Here is a 16,103-nt window from a genome sequence, read left to right as displayed (position 1 = left end):
GAGCTCGGCGGGGGTCCCGTGGCTGGTCCCGCTGCTCACAGAGGGCATGAGGAGAGGAAAGTTAGTAAATTGTGATCAATGTCCCCCTGCAGGATGCCGGTTTTTAGAAAACGCCAGAATTCTTTAATAAATATAATATCCCAATATAGTCAGCAGCGCCAGATGTATTGAGAGGCGCCATCTGCATTATTTGCAATGTTTGATAAAAGCTTGGATACAAGCTATACCAGCTTTCCCATCCATTCCTGTGCGGGGTATGAGGAGTTTGGGTTCCTAACAGTCAGATGCTCTGCCATCATAAACTTATCCCCTATTCTGTGGTTAGGGAACACATCTTAAAGGATTGTGCCATGAAGCAGAGTTGGACAAATCAGATGTCTACCATATACATATATGTAAAGGAGAACAAATGTTCTGTTTCTAGTAAAATAACTTACATCCCTGTACTATTTTTCTCCCCCATGGATCTAATCACTTCCTGATTAACTCTCTGACAAAACAATGGCACTAAATATATAGCAGATGCCACTATTAGGCCATTGGGTTACCCTGGCATACAAGGCAAAACTTGAGGCGCTTGCAAAATCTGATACATACCTGTATGTATACAAAAGCTTTTGGCATGTCTGTATTTATAGACAGTGTACAGAATGTGTAATTAAAGGGGTTATTCAGCATAAGAAAAACACGGCCACTTTCTTACAGAGTGGCCATGTTTTTCTTATGCTGTTTTTCTAATCCAGCCACAGACTCTTGTCCGTAGTTCAGGTGTGGTTTGCAATTAAAGATGTAATTCACAAAAAGTTTTTTTTTCTTTCAAATCAACTGGTGCCATAAAGTGCCAGAGATTTGTACTTTACTTTTATAAAAAGATTCTCCAGTCTTACAATACTTATCAGCTGTTGTCTGTCGTGCAGCAAGTGATGTATTCTTTGCAGTCCAGAGAGAAGAGGATTTCTGTGGGGATTTGCAATTTCTCTGGACAGAGGTGGCAGCAGAAAGCACTGTGTCACACTGGAAAGAATACACCACTTACTGCAGGACATACTGCATAGTGGATATGTACTGGAAGACTTTTTTTTATAGAAGTATATTTTTTTGGGGAACTACCCCTTTAAGCTTCATTCACTTCAATGGAACAGAGTTGCAAAACTCCGCCCAAACTGGAGAAAAAAGTGGTGCTGTCTCTGGAAGAAAACAGCCATGTTTTTCTAACGCTGGATAGCTCCTATACAGCCTTAGGGTATGTGCACACTGAGGAAATTTGACGGAGAATCCGACACATTCATTCTTTGGACGGACGACGGAATCCGCCCGTGCATAGAATGGAGTCTATGACACGGGCGGAGACGTGCGCGCCTGTCGTAGTCCGCAAGCGGGCGTAAGCGGTGGATTCCGCAAAGGATTTTCTGTTAAGATACCTCAGTGTGCACATACCCTTTCATGTTATTTTTTTCATCAAATTGTGGTCTGAAAAACCTTTTTTAAACACTATAAAAGTTATAACCAATAACTTCCCATAAACAGTCTATTTTTGAACCTGATAGTGAGGACAAGAAGCCACTGCGGCAAATGTCACATCCCGGGGAGCTATATCCAGTGTTCAAACCTGCTCGTTGAGCCGGATAAATGCAATAATTGTTAATGTAAAAAGAATGAATACGAATTTTATTGACAGAACATATTCTGAACCTACGGATCAGCCGCAGACAGGAAGATTGTCCCTTTCAATTTCTTGTCGTTTTTATTGGAGACGGGATTCTGCTGTTGCCTTTTCAGAGCTGCGTCCCCCACCCCGGCATGTTGATGGCCATTATTTATAATCTGTGTCATATGGTTTGTACCTTGAGCTAGTCAAGGCTGTAAATATAAAACATCTGCTAGTTTTGTAAAAAGAGGCCATTCCACGGAATATGTAACAAAATTATATGAAAAGTTCCTTCAATGTAAACAGGCAACCACACACACACAAGAGTACAAACTCTACTTTAACCTAACTCTAACCTGTTAAGGATTTGGCCTAGTTTGATACCTAAAAGGGTTGTCCCACAAGTAAGGGTCCTATTACACAATACTGTAATCTGTGATCTGCTAGATCGGCGCTCGTTTACTGGGCCTATTACACAGCCCAATAATCATTTGGCAAGGGCTGCACAGACATCATTAGCGATGTCCATGCAGCCTTTGCCCAAACAGTTTCCTTTACCAGTCCCCACTCCCGGTGTTCTCTGCCCCGGCCTGATTGGCTGAGTGGGCTGTCAGTTAAGACAGGCCGTTCTGAAGCTGCAGCACACAGGAACGAGAAGGAAGCAGAGAACAAGAGAACACCAGGAGCGTGATGATGTACACTGTTTCATGTGATGATTTTAGATCTGGGCCTAAAGAAACGATCAGCTGATGATTGTTTCATCAGCTGATAGTTGTCTCTGTTACACAGAGTGATAATCGTCCCGATACGGCCGATTATCACTTAATGTAATGTGGCCCTAAGACCACAGAATCACTTCTGGAACCCCCTCTGACTTTGATAATGGGGACTCAGGCCTCCTGTCAGAACAGAGCTTGGGTCATGTGTACCACCACTTTATTCATTGTTAATGGGAGCTGCTCAATATAGTTTGGGTTCCTAACAGTCAGATACTCTGCCATCACACATTTATCCCCTATTCTGTGAATAGGGAATACATCTTAAAGGGTTGTGCCATGAAGCAAAGTTGGAAAAATCTGATGTCTACCACATATATATATGTAAAGGAGAACAAATGTGCTGTTTTTAGCTAAATAACTTACATCCCTGCACTATTTTTCTCCCCCATGGTTCTAATCACTTCCTGGTTAACTCTGAATTGTAGCCTTGCTCTTGCCATGTAACAGTGCACATATTTACCCACAACTCCCCTGGGTATCCTGGATCTTTTCCCACAATACTATATATCAATGTGCTCTGCTCAATGTGACAGGTTCCTTTAACAAAAAAAAGTATAATTCATGATTCACCGGCTTGTAGAGCCACCTTAAGCATCTATAACTTGAAGTACCAGTTTTCTGTAGGCCAATCACATTGTAATGGAGGACCTTTGGCCCAATTTTCATTGAGGTTTGTGAGCAGTGGATTATGCATTGCCCTCTTAATACCAAAATCTCAAAGATGCCCGAGCCACAGGTGTCATAAAACAGAGACATAGGGGCCTATTCCACGGAGCGATAATTGGCCGAATCGGTCCGATTCAGCCAATTATCGCTCCGTGGAATAGAGACAACGATCAGCCGATGATCGTGTCATCGGCTCATCTTTTATTAAGGTTTAAACCTACAATCCTCGGGCACCGATCGTGCATCGCTGTGTGGAAGTGTGATGCACGGCGGACAACCGACGATTTCACAACCTCCATGCTTAACCGGTCCCGCATGCAGCAGCAGCTTCGGTGCGGCCTGTTTTACCTGACAAGACTGCTCAGCCAATCAGTGGCTGGGACCGCCGCGGATAGTAACTGGCTGAGCGGTCTGTCAGCTCAGACAGGCCGCACTGAAGCGACTGCTGCACGCGGGACCAGGAGGAAGAAGGAGCGCAGGAGAAGCCCTGCAACATGGTTAGGTAAAGTATGGTACAAGGGCTGCAAGGACATCGGTAACGATGTCCGTGCAGCCCTTGCTAAACGATTATCGGGCCATGTAATAGGCCCAGTAAACGAGCGCCAATCTTGCAGATAGGCGTTCGTTTACATTATTGATCAGGCCCCATCAGCCCGTGGAGTAGGACCCATAGAATGAGAACATGACTTACTAGGATTGTATTTCTAGCCACCAGGAGCAGGATAACTAGCCATTGGGGCTGTTCCTGGTGGATCCTACATTCCCAGACAGCTCTCAGCAACACATCTTTCCCTATACACAAAGAGGGAGTCGATTTCCCGCACCCGAGTGCACAACTACTCTACTTGACAGCGCCTTTAAAGCTGTGTGACAGGAGCGGCATAATTATCATCAGTAACTACGATGGAAGTTTCTGTCTCCCACACACACACACAAGGAAGAGCTTTAGTGAAACTGTCCATAAAACTTGATCGCACAGAAAGTTGTGGCTGCGAGTACAAAAACACAAGTATTTTCCAGGGGGTCACCATGAGATCACATGACCCAACACAAGCAAGTGATTTTATGGAATTTTTAGATAGAAAGGAACAGTTAAATAAGGGAATACAAGCTAAATTATCGACTGACTAGCTGCATACTGAATTAGAAATAATTTGTGAGTGCTACTTTTATTACGATATGAATTATTAACCACTTACCACTAGCAATCATAACCACAGAAGTTATTCAAAGAATTTGCATTTCACCATAAATAGTGGGACCCTTTAAGGACGATTTTAATACAAGAAATACATAAAAAAAACACCGCTAGGAATCTCATAATAGAATGACCTGCTGCATTGTGAATAGTACTATATTATTCCTGTCTATTTATTTGATTCATACAGGAAATTTCAATCTGATTTTGGTAGCTATTTGGCTAGAGGGAATTCAGTGCTGCTTACACAATTTTAATATATAGAGGGATTGTTCGGCAGCACATGTTTTTTTTTTCCTTTCAGCAGAAAACATGTTTAAAGCCTCAGTATTCTCATTGTACGCTATGGGTAGAAGATAGAAAACAAGAATCTATAATTGATTGGAGAAATAGAAAGTGAGAAAAGACCTAAAAACATTCAAGGGAAACGTTAAATGTGGCCCATTAAAGCAACTCTGTACCAGCATATTGCTGGGGGTCAACCTGTCTCCTAGTGCCGCTATTTGGAAGAAAAATTACTTTTATCAATGCAGCGTGGCGGGCAGACAAACTGACGTGGCCTAAAGTATTAGTGCCCTAGCCCCCGCCTCAGCCCAGGGCCATTCTGAAAGTGAAGGGAGGCAGAGAGAGGTGCCGAAGGCCTAGGGCACTGATGATCTAAGCCACGCCAGTTGACTGCCCACCCTGCCACGGCAGATTCATAAAAGTTGTTTTTCTTCTAAATATCGGCACAGGGAGACAGGCCAACCTCCAAACCAGGAACCAGGGTGCGAGTACCTCTAAAACCCGGTGCCAGTGGTTCGGGGGTGGCAAGGTGTCGGTACAGAGTCACTTTAAAATTTCCATAATACCAGTCTATACATTACGTATATGAAAAACGACACTTTGTGAAATCACTTACCACAGCGGGATGTGCGCTCTCTTTGGGGCGGTGAACAGCAGCGATGCCAATAGCATCTGTTAGGGAAAAGAGATTGGAGAATCAAAAATCGGACAAATACAGATGAAGAAAAAAAAAATGCAATTTTTATCAATGTAATTATTAAATAAATATATTACATTCAATTCTGACTTTCAGCCCTAACTTTCAAAGCTGTGCTAATAGGTAAATTCTAACGCTCTACAAACTCTTATACTCTCCCCACACTTTTATATCTCATCTCTATTATGTTGTCTCCAGGCTTTAAAGGGGTTATCCAGAAATAGGGGGAGGAAAAAACAAAAAAAGAAACAGTACTTTCTTGCAAAAACAGCACCACCCCTGTCCTCAGCTCCATTGACTGCAATGGAACAGAGCAGCAAAACCTACACTTAAAGTGAGGACAGAATGCTGTTTCTGAAAGAAAGCGTCCATGTTTTTCTAAGCCCAGATAACTCCTCCCGCAAAATCCTTGACCCCCTACCCCCAACCACCTGTGATCACAATAACAGGGCTGTGAAGTGGACACATTCATTCTCCATGGGACATAGTGTAGATCTTGGCTAATGAAGCAGCGATGGGATGCCTGCTACTCCATTTTTGGGGGAAACTCCTCTGAAGACCTGAAGATCATGGGGATCCCAGTGGTTTGATCCCCTACAATCAGTTAGCTATCCCGAAGCCTGATAGGACATAACTTGATTTTCTGGGACAAACCCTTTGAACATATTCAAAAACTATTCTGACAAAATTATAACCTGGTACTTTGTAAAGGGAAGGGGCGGAAGGTCCAACCACTAAAAGATCCACCATGATAAACGGGATTCTAAATGGAGTGGCACTGAACAGACTTGAACGATGCTCCATTCATTGTATATGAGAGGTCCGTAGATCGCACTTGACTATCCTCAGCAATTTTGTATACAAAGAATAAAGTCGCAGTTGCGTTTGCACAAAGCTGCTCCATTTAGAGTCCTATTGAGTAGCCTTTATCTCAAGACAGTAGAGGGTCCCATTGGACAGACCCCTGTGATCGGACACCTATCCCCTGAATAAAGAATAAGTGTATATAGTGATAAAAACCCCTTTAGGCAATTTCACCAGCAAGGAGAAAGCAAAGGACTCAAGAATTAGAGTCTCCTCTTAGCCCGCTCCATATAGAAATAAATCATCGGCACGGACGACACAATTTTACATTCAAGATGAGAAACTTTATTTTGCACGAGTTGCACATCCAGAGGTTTGTAAGAAAATAAGTGGAGGTAAAAGATAACTCACTTATTGAATGTTCCTTATAAGTTAGAGAGTGCAAGCTCTATGTAGGTGGTTCTATCTCATAAAATTTCCAAAAGCACATAGTATTTCGACTGCAATACTATACTAGTGATGCACAATGCAAAGAAACATCGCTACTACTATCGATTCTTAGGGCAAAATATCGGTTTGATACCAGGATTTCCTGGCATTGATACTTTCTGTAAAGCTGAACATAATGTATACAACAAAAAACATGGCGGGCAGCTACCTCAGTGCCAGTGCCTTTTTTCTGCTGTGCATTCCCCCTAGAGTCTCCTCCTCAGCCGGACCCCACCCACCGCTGCTCACAGAAATGCCAGCTTCAAATAGCCAGCCAAAGCAAACGATTGTGGCGGCTATTCACCTGTATAGATGGCGCTGTCACAACTGACAGCGGCATTTAACCCCTCCTGATCCAAATTATATGCAGAGGTGCCGGGAGACGAGGAGGAGATGCAGCTTTAAGCTGGGTTCACACTACGTATATTTCAGGCTGTATATTTGAGGCTGTATAGCAACCAAAACAAGAAGTGGATTGAAAACACAGAAAGGCTCTGCTCATACAATGTTGTAATTGAGTGGATGGCCGTCATTTAATGGCAAATATTTGCTGTTATTTTAAAACAACGGCTGTTGTATTGAAATAATGGCCGTTATTTACCGTTATATGGCGGCCATCCACTCAATTTCACCATTGTGTGACCAGATCCTTTCTGTGTTTTTAATCCAGTCCTGGTTTTGGTTGCAATGAGGACCTGACATGAGGACCAAATACTGCCTGAAATATACGTAGTGTGAACCCAGCAGTAAGGTGCGAGGAGAGGAGGAAGAGATGCGGCTGTGAGGTGCGAGGAGAGGAGGAAGAGATGCAGCTGGAGGTGCGGGGGGAGAAGAGGAGGAGATGTGGCTGTGAGGTGCAGAGAGGAGGAGGAGAGGGCTGGAGGTGAGGAGAGGGCTGGAGGTGCGGAGAGATGAGAAGGCTGAAGGAGCGGAGAGAGGGGGAAGAGATGCGGTCGGAGGTGCCGGGAGACGAGGAGGAGATGCAGCTGGAGGTGCTGAAAGACGAGGAGATGCAGGTGTGAGGTGTGGGAAGACTAGGAGGAGATGCGGCTGTGAGGTGAGGGGAGACGAGGAGGAGATGCGGCTGTGAGGTGTGGGGAGACTAGGAGGAGATGCGGCTGTGAGGTGTGGGGAGACTAGGAGGAGATGCGGCTGTGAGGTACGGGGAGACAAGGAGGAGATGCGGCTGTGAGGTGTGGGGAGACTAGGAGGAGATGTGGCTGTGAGGAGACTAGGAGGAGATGCGGCTGTGAGGTACGGGGAGACAAGGAGGAGATGTGGCTGTGAGGTGTGGGGAGACTAGGAGGAGATGCGGCTGTGAGGTGTGGGGAGACTAGGAGGCGATGCGGCTGTGAGGTGTGGGGAGACTAGGAAGAGAAGTCTGGAGGTGCAGGGCGGCAGGACGGGGCTGTAAGGACCCTTCCGGTGCAAATATTAACAATGGGGGGAATGACCAGTGGGTCGGCCTGGCTCTGACTGGAATTGTGTATCGTAACATCACTATACAATACTATGTTTTTTTTCCCTTGGGGAGTATCCCTTAAATGATTGTGCAATATAAACAATAGTATGCTAAGACTTTAAAAGAGCTATTAAAAGAAATCAATCTGACAGTAAATTGCTCTTTTTATACCCATGGAAATATAATGAAGTTTCTTGGCGACAACTGCCATAAAATTCCTCTGATTATTGTTTCACTAAACTACCTGAAAAAGCTTAGAACGATCCATGTGAATGTGACCTTAAAGATAAAATATGATCTGGGCTGCATGAGGCATATGTTCTAATTAGGACATTAGCTGACTAATTAATTCTCCCGCAGTAGGTAAAATCTTATATCCGTTAGCCGGGATCACTTATATTAATAAGGCTGAGCAAACAACTTTGTTACTTATTCAAGACTCTTCCTGGTGCTCCCATGATTCCTGCCTTAGATTAAAGCAATGGGGCTCATTTAATGCTTGGTGTCAATGATACGCACAGAACCGTCCCCACAGACGGTCCCCAGCAGATGTTCCATGTACACGTTGGTACAGGGGTAAGCAGTGTGAAGCCAAGACAGCTGGTAAATTGTAGGCTCAGTAGGAATTGGAAAATCAGCTTTTAAGTTTATACAACAAATCTGACCTAAAACACGACAAGAGTACATAAAAGTGCGTGAACTTAAGATCCTATTACAAGGAACGATTTTTGGCTGTATCTGTCCGACATTGGTCGTTGCGGCCAATAATCGCCCTGTGTAATAGAAGGCAACAATCAGCCAACATGAACATGTTGAAAGACCAAGGACTGTGATAGCAGAGATTGCTGCAGTCGCTCCATGGAATAGACCACCACTATCCTCTATGGGCTGTCCGGACGATCTAGTGATCACCCGGGCAGAACCCTTACCCCCCCCCCCCCCAACCCACCGGCGAGTGTAATAGGGGCGGCAGTCAGCGCTGACATCGCTCGTTTGCTCCTCTATGTCACCCCGTGTAATAGGGGCTTTAGAAAGCCATCGCCTTACCATGGATTGATGGACGACCCCTGATAAGCAGCAGTGGATATCTCTGGTAAACGCTGCTGTATCTTTCCAACGCATAGTTTATATTCATAGAAAGTGCCCATCTAAAATCCACAAGGTGCGGGACCTGTGGTGTAGATCCCCATAGACAGTCATCTCCCCAGACGATCTTCCATCTCCTTAGGTGACTTCACACCTCTTTGGACTATTTATATGTGCTGTTTGCGCTGCTTCTGTTAGGTCGTTTGTACTTTTTACTATGTATTTTGACATTTCATATGTATTACATGTGCTTGTTGTACATATCCTTATTACTAGTCTTACCCGGTTTTACATTTTAAGAAAACTTGGTTTAAAAAAAAAAAAAAAGTACTCCTCCTCTGGATATACTCTCTGCACCTGGTTTTCTCTTCATTGTGCTGTGTACACTATTTTCATACTCACATGCTACCACTGTAGAATCCATAGAGGATGCTTTGGGCCCACCGCATCAGGGGGCCCGGTGGCCCGCTCCAGCAATATTTTAAGCTGTCATCCCTGAGCCGTCATCATTTGCAGCACCTGTTTCCCCGCACAGCATTCCCAGCACAGTATTAATATCATGCCAGGAGCGGGGAAAGAGTTTGAATCTCTGCGGCAATGCAGTGACACAGCCATGCAGATGCTTCATTACAGATCGGTCAAGTTCTATCATGTTAAAAAGAAATAAAGTATACAATATACATTACATTGTCTGAGGGCCCATATTAACATAGATATCAAGGATTTAACATCTCCTCCATCGTCTAGGGCTACATGGCCATTCCTGTCCAGGCAACCTAAAAACTACAGTGTAGCACTACTTGGTCCCCCAAAGTGAATATGTCCCACTGCAATGCGAGTGAGTCACATAACCTGGCAGCGTGACACTGTGGTCATGCAATCACGATTTGCTATGTAGACTTATGGTGCGTTTACACAGGCAGATTTATCTGACAGATTTTTGAAGCCAAAGCCAGGAACAGACCTTCAACTGGGACCGGGTCATGAAGGAAAGACTGAGATTTCTCCTCTTTTTAAATCCATTCCTGGCTTTGGCTTCCAAAATCTGTCAAATAAATCTGCCTGTGTAAACGCACCATTAGCCTAAGGGGACTTTCATGCGTTCTGCAATTATGGTCCAAGCACAGACAATGCATCAAGATATGAACCAGTTGACAGGTAAAGATTTAAACTATTTCAGAGCTTGATGCAGCAAGTTTCAAAGTTTATTCTGTAGCACATCGTCCATAACTGTGGACCATGCACGGAAGGTGTGAATGACTCCTATGTATGTAAATGGTGTCTGAGATCTGACACACCAGAGACCATGTTTTTACTGCCTCAAAGTCTAAAGGTAGGGTTACTTTACTCTACTCTGGCTTTTACTGCACATTTGGTGGTGGGGGGGGGGGACAGAAATGCTTGATAACAGATAACAAGACAATAAAACATTTTCTCTGCTAAGATATATTATGTTTTTTACATAGGCTTCTATTGATCTATGCAGTGTTTTTTGAAATGAGAGCGTCTATTTAATCTCTTACACAGCTGCAAAAAAAAAACCTCTATCCGTATAGATGTTAATGAACAATTCTTCTGTTGATGCTGCCTCCAGAATAGTATTTGCTACTACTCAGCATAGAACTGACTTGCACTTTAACATGACTTGCCCGACTGCCCATTCTGCTGCTACGATAGTTGCTCTTATGCACTTATTAGAAGTGATATATATTTTTGGCCAGGTAAGACCTCTTATAACTTGAAGAAAGACAATAATCCGGATATTAAGCTCTACCCATAACTGGGTAATTCTATAATTAATGCACATCACGATCAGGTTGATGCAACATTACATCCCCACTGGACAGAGTACGTATCATCTTTAGCTAATTCTCAGGAACTTTCCACTGCTTTGGTCTTTCATCTGCCTCTGCCGTGGTGTTTGATGAGCCTTTTGAGTAATAATTTAATTTCCACACAGATGTTTCTACAGCTGCGGAAAACAAAATCTGCATTCTGCGCTGGTAAAATAGTAATTAAGCAGGGAGGAATGGGGGAGTGGCAGGCAACAGATTTATAGACAGAAACACATTTTGGAAAATATCAGTATTCTGCACATTTGATAGAAATATTACGCTTTTAGTTTGGTTGATAACGGAAAAAGGCACAAAAAATGCAAAATATTACCATATAAAACTGAAAATCACACTTAAAAAAAGGTCATTAGCTTATCTAAACAAGCCAGGAGGGGATACACTATAATAAATTATGCGTGATGAATTATCCTGTTGGACATGCTGACAATCCACTTAAAGCCGAGGGGGAAAAAAGTTGTGATCTGACTCATATTTGAAAAAGTAGAATTTTTAAATAGAAATTAAAAAAAATAGGAAAAATTTTTTAAACATTCTTCAGACTCTTAAAGGGATTATCCATCGTTAGAGAAACATGGCCACTTTCTTCCAGAGACAGCACCACTTTTGTCTGCAGGTTGTGTGTGGTTTGCAATTAAGCTCCATCCACTTCAATGGAACCCAGTTGCAAAACCTACACCCAAACTCGAGACAAGAGTTGTGGAGACAAGTGGCAATGTTTTTCTAAGGCTGAATAACCCCTTTAACGGAACACGTTCTAAAAAACAAAAACAAAGCCGTGGTTGCTAGGCAGTGTTCAATTACCAGTTAAGTGGTACAATGCACTGTTGATTGGTAGGCAAGACTGGCAGATTTCCAAGATTTCATTAAAATTGGAATTCTTATAGTTAAAGGGGTAGTAAGGTGAAAAACTGGTATCAGGAAGTTATACAGACTTGCCTATAAGACAACTTTTTAACCCAGGAAAATCTTCTAAAAAAATCAGGGGTTGTCTTATAGGACGGGTACTGAAAAACTTTGGCACTGGACTGGAGAATCTGTAGTCGCCGCATACAGTGGGGGGAGCTATAAAAAACGGCCACATCCCTGCCGTATGCAGCGACTGTATAAAGGGCAGAGCAAGCTGCAGTCATCCGGGGTATGGAAAAAAAAAAGATACAGTAGAGTGGCGCTGTGCCCTGAGAAACTCATCTCTTCCATCCATCTGGCCTCGCTGATGACTGATTTTTTTTTTAGTCATTTTTATTTGGTGTGCGTTGGAAGAGGGGTAGTCTTATATGGTGAGTATATCCCAAACTCTATATTTTAAATGGAAAAGTTGGGGGTCGTCTATACACCCAGTCATCTTATACACTGGAAAATACGGTACTTCTATTTAAAAATCTCCAGTCTTCCAGTACTTATCAACTGCCTACTCAGATATTTCTTGGCAGCAACACGCAAAGCTGTAGTCGCGAACAAACAAAATAAACCTGGACCCTCTCCCATGGCGGCCACCCCTGAATGCCTCAACTATGTTAAAAAATAAAAATAAAAATGAAGCCAATAGGCTCTCTCTTCTTTACACCATATGGCCATAGTTACCTCCAATAAACTACTTGTATATTTTTTGCACCCTCTCTTCTTCTTTTCCTTTATCTTGATCCCATTTATATTGTTTGGTTATCCATTACTGAATACTGTTTATTACCAGGCCTTGGAGAGTTACCATACATATTACATATTTGCTGACTCTCACCTTGAGGCATTGTAATTTGGTTCATTTGCACCAAGGACGGAATCTTTATCACTGATCTGATAGTTGATACTCATGTTTTATTGCCTTACTCTCCTTTTTTCCCCATCTACTTATATTGATCCTTAGGTCTGTTATTTATAACTCTCTTGTACGCCTTTTATAACCCTAATAAATACTGATTTAACCTAAAAAAGAAATCTTTCCAAAAGCCATAAAGAAAATAAGCAAACAAGCAAGATGCTTCTTGTTATCTAATCGCTGGATACTAGCAAATAGGATTTTAATTTATACCATAAAATGGATTTTATATGTTTACATTTCTTAACAATTTGCTGGATTGCTGCAATGGTTATGTTTTATCACTGCAAGAGAATAGCCGGAGACCAGGGTAGAATCTCCACAGGAGTGGCAATTCATAAAAGTCAGACATTCTTGCCCTGCAAATACTCTTAGCAGAATTTCCACAAACTTCCAAGGATTCTCAGTGGAGCAGGATTAGCCTTTGAGTCTCCATACATCTATACAATGTTCTCCTTAAAGGGGTACTCCAGCCTAGGGGTATTTTTCGTGTACGGCCGGGGAGGGGGTGGATATAGACGCCGCTGTCCACTTACCTCCCCGGTTCCAGCGCCGGGTCCCGGATCGTGCCGCCCCGTTCTCTTGTCCCGCTGTCGCTTCCTGGTCTAAACTGTGGCTTGAGACGTGAGGTCTCAAGGCAGCTCAGCCATTCAGCGGCTGAGGCGGGACCCTGCTACAACCGTTCAGTGGCCTTGAGATGTCACGTCTCAAGCCGCAGCTCAGACCAGGAAGCTGCAGCGGAACGGGAGAATGGGGCGGCGCGATCCAGCACCCAGCACGGGAACTGCGGAGGTAAGTGGACGGCGGCGTCTATATGCACCCCCTCCCCGGCGGTACACTAAAAATACCCCTAGCCCGGAGTACCCCTTTGAGTAGAACTAGTATCCATTTGGTCCCAAGACAATAGACCTCTCGCTAGCCAGTCAATACCCTACTCTGTAAGGACGAGGGACAATAACTCCTGTCTGCAGATGGGCAGTCTTTTCTCTTGAAGAGATTTTTGGCTTGGTATATATCCCTAGGCGGTGTTCTGCCTGGACGATTTAATGATTGACCTGGCAGTACCCCCGCAGCCAATGCATGCACTGTTATACCTGTATCTGTTATATCTCTTCTGTATGCTATGTTAAAATATTCTAATATATAAAAGAGAAAAAAAACTGAAAGATCTAATGTTATAAAAAAAGCCTAATACAGCTATGACTGTGTGAAAAAAACAAAATAGCCATATGAAATGCAAAAACAAAACAAAAAAATACTTAAAAACTGGCCACATGGATGGTGCCACGGCTGAGTCAGGACAAAAAGGCCATTTGCAAATCAAGTAGCCCAAGGCAAAGCACCTGGACTATTCTATAGAAATAAACATCAGATGAAAAAGAACACAGTGGAAAGAACTATTATCTGTCAAAAGCTTAAAGCGTATTCTAAACGGCTCTGCTATCACTGGTAAATGCAAGAGAAAGGAACGGCAGCGATATCAGAGTAATAAAAAGAGCTTTTATCTTAAAACTGACCCACGGCTTTTATACCTTATTTCTGATGTGCATTCAAGAAGCTTCTAAAGATTTTCTAATAGGAATGTTCATCATTCTGTCACAGCTTTAGATGACTACAACATTTTATGCCGGGCGATAAAGAGGACAAATTAGGTAACCTTGTTAATGAAGCAATGCAAAACAGATTCTATCCGAAACGTTTATTCAGCCATTCACCGGTGACCTTTTTATAGTAAAAAATCTAGGGATGACTTTCTCTATATGGATTTAGATGGCTAGAAGTAAGGCAACATGAGAACATATTCCAAAGAACTACCCCACAGGTAATAAAAACAGGACCTGGGAGGTGGGAGAGCCCACTACTGGGATTGACTCCCTGAAGAAGAAGAAGCGAAACGGCGTTGGAGTGAGGTGGGAGGCCAGCGGACTGGGACACATTATTCCTTGCATGTAGCTTATTGGATTGCATTTTGCATATACTCTGTACAGCGTACTGTGGGCATTTTGGGCACTTGCACTTTATTATCTATAATGCATTTATGCTAATGAGTTTACAGAAGGGCTGTTCATTAATTGCACATTCACTTTTTACGTGATACGTCCCAGTAGTGGGGTCTCCCACCTCCCAGGTCCTGTTTTTATTAATTGTGTGGTAGATTAAATAAAGTTTTGTTATACTTTCTAATAAATTGGAATTATGTGCTTTTATTTGGGCTCAAATGGTCTGATAGGTGTATATTATCTACTTTTGAGGGCAATTTGAGCTAATTATTTTGGTTAGCAATAATAGGTCCCCGGGAATATAGGTGTGTGCGCAAATATATTACTCCCAGGATATTTGGCTTGTGGGTAAAATTGTGGGAAAATGTAAAAAAGTTCCTGCTCCGGTAATATTATATCATGAAGCTAGGGCATTTAGGTAGAAGCAGCAATGGGGATTTCATCATTTCAAGTAAATTAGTTAACCAAAAGCCAACACCAGTGGTGGGTATACCCCAATAAGAAGTGTCAATGACTTTTTAACTTGTCCTGTTCCCTTTAATTACACAGCCATACTGACTACCTCAAACGCTGCAATCGCTATGCATCACAGCGTTTAAGGCGGTTAAAGACAGGCAGCTGTGGAACCGCAGCTGCCTGTCATTATGCCACGGTCTGGGGACAGAAACGTGTGCAGGGCCGATTGCATTGAAACGGCCCTGCACATATTAAAACCCCTTCTCAGTCAGGAACGTTTATATACGTTCCTGCTGCTAGAGGCATGTGCAGTAGGAACGTATATATCCATATGGCTGACGTGAAGTGGTTAAAGGAGTACTGCAGTGCTCACTAATATAATAAAAACACTCATAAATGTGCTGAAATGTCCTACTATGCCTCTGCCACACTCCCGGGAGCCAGATCCCACCATCTGATCTGTACCTGTCTCTCTTTTCAAAAGTCCCTCTCTTCCTGCTTGGCGCACGCTGCAAATTTCCCATGGTGCAGTGTGCGTCCCACGCTATCTTCCTAGCCCCTCTACCCACCCCACCTCATCTCCTATTCCACCCACCCCATCTTTATTCCACCCCTCTCATACTGGACACTACCCCCTTGCAATACCTGCCTCTTAAGCCAGCAAACCTGTCACGCTCCCTAGTCACACAGATTCTACGCATTCATCCTGTCTGTGTGTAATCTAACCTGAGCAATCCACAGTGAGGAGGAAAAAAAGAAATAATGGTCCCTAATAGAGATTAGCGAACCTTGAACATGCTCGAGTCCATCCGTACCCGATCGTTCGGCATTTGATTAGCGGTGGCTGCTGAAGTTGGATAAAGC

The 16,103-nt window shown here is 43.2% G+C and overlaps 1 protein-coding gene across 1 annotated transcript in view; it reads right to left on the bottom strand.

Annotated features, from left to right (window-relative positions):
- B3GLCT (beta 3-glucosyltransferase) overlaps positions 1 to 16,103 on the bottom strand; it is a 267,570-nt gene that overhangs the window by 185,169 nt on the left and 66,298 nt on the right. The window contains exon 2 of the mRNA XM_069969884.1: positions 5,193 to 5,248. Within this exon, the coding sequence (XP_069825985.1) occupies positions 5,193 to 5,248 (56 nt within the window). The remainder of the gene's footprint in view (positions 1 to 5,192; positions 5,249 to 16,103) is intronic.

This window comes from Dendropsophus ebraccatus, chromosome 5 (assembly GCF_027789765.1).
Source record: "Dendropsophus ebraccatus isolate aDenEbr1 chromosome 5, aDenEbr1.pat, whole genome shotgun sequence".
Classification (NCBI taxonomy): domain Eukaryota; kingdom Metazoa; phylum Chordata; class Amphibia; order Anura; family Hylidae; genus Dendropsophus; species Dendropsophus ebraccatus.
The sequence above is the reverse complement of the archived record's forward strand: the minus strand, read 5'-3'. Positions and strand labels throughout refer to the sequence as shown.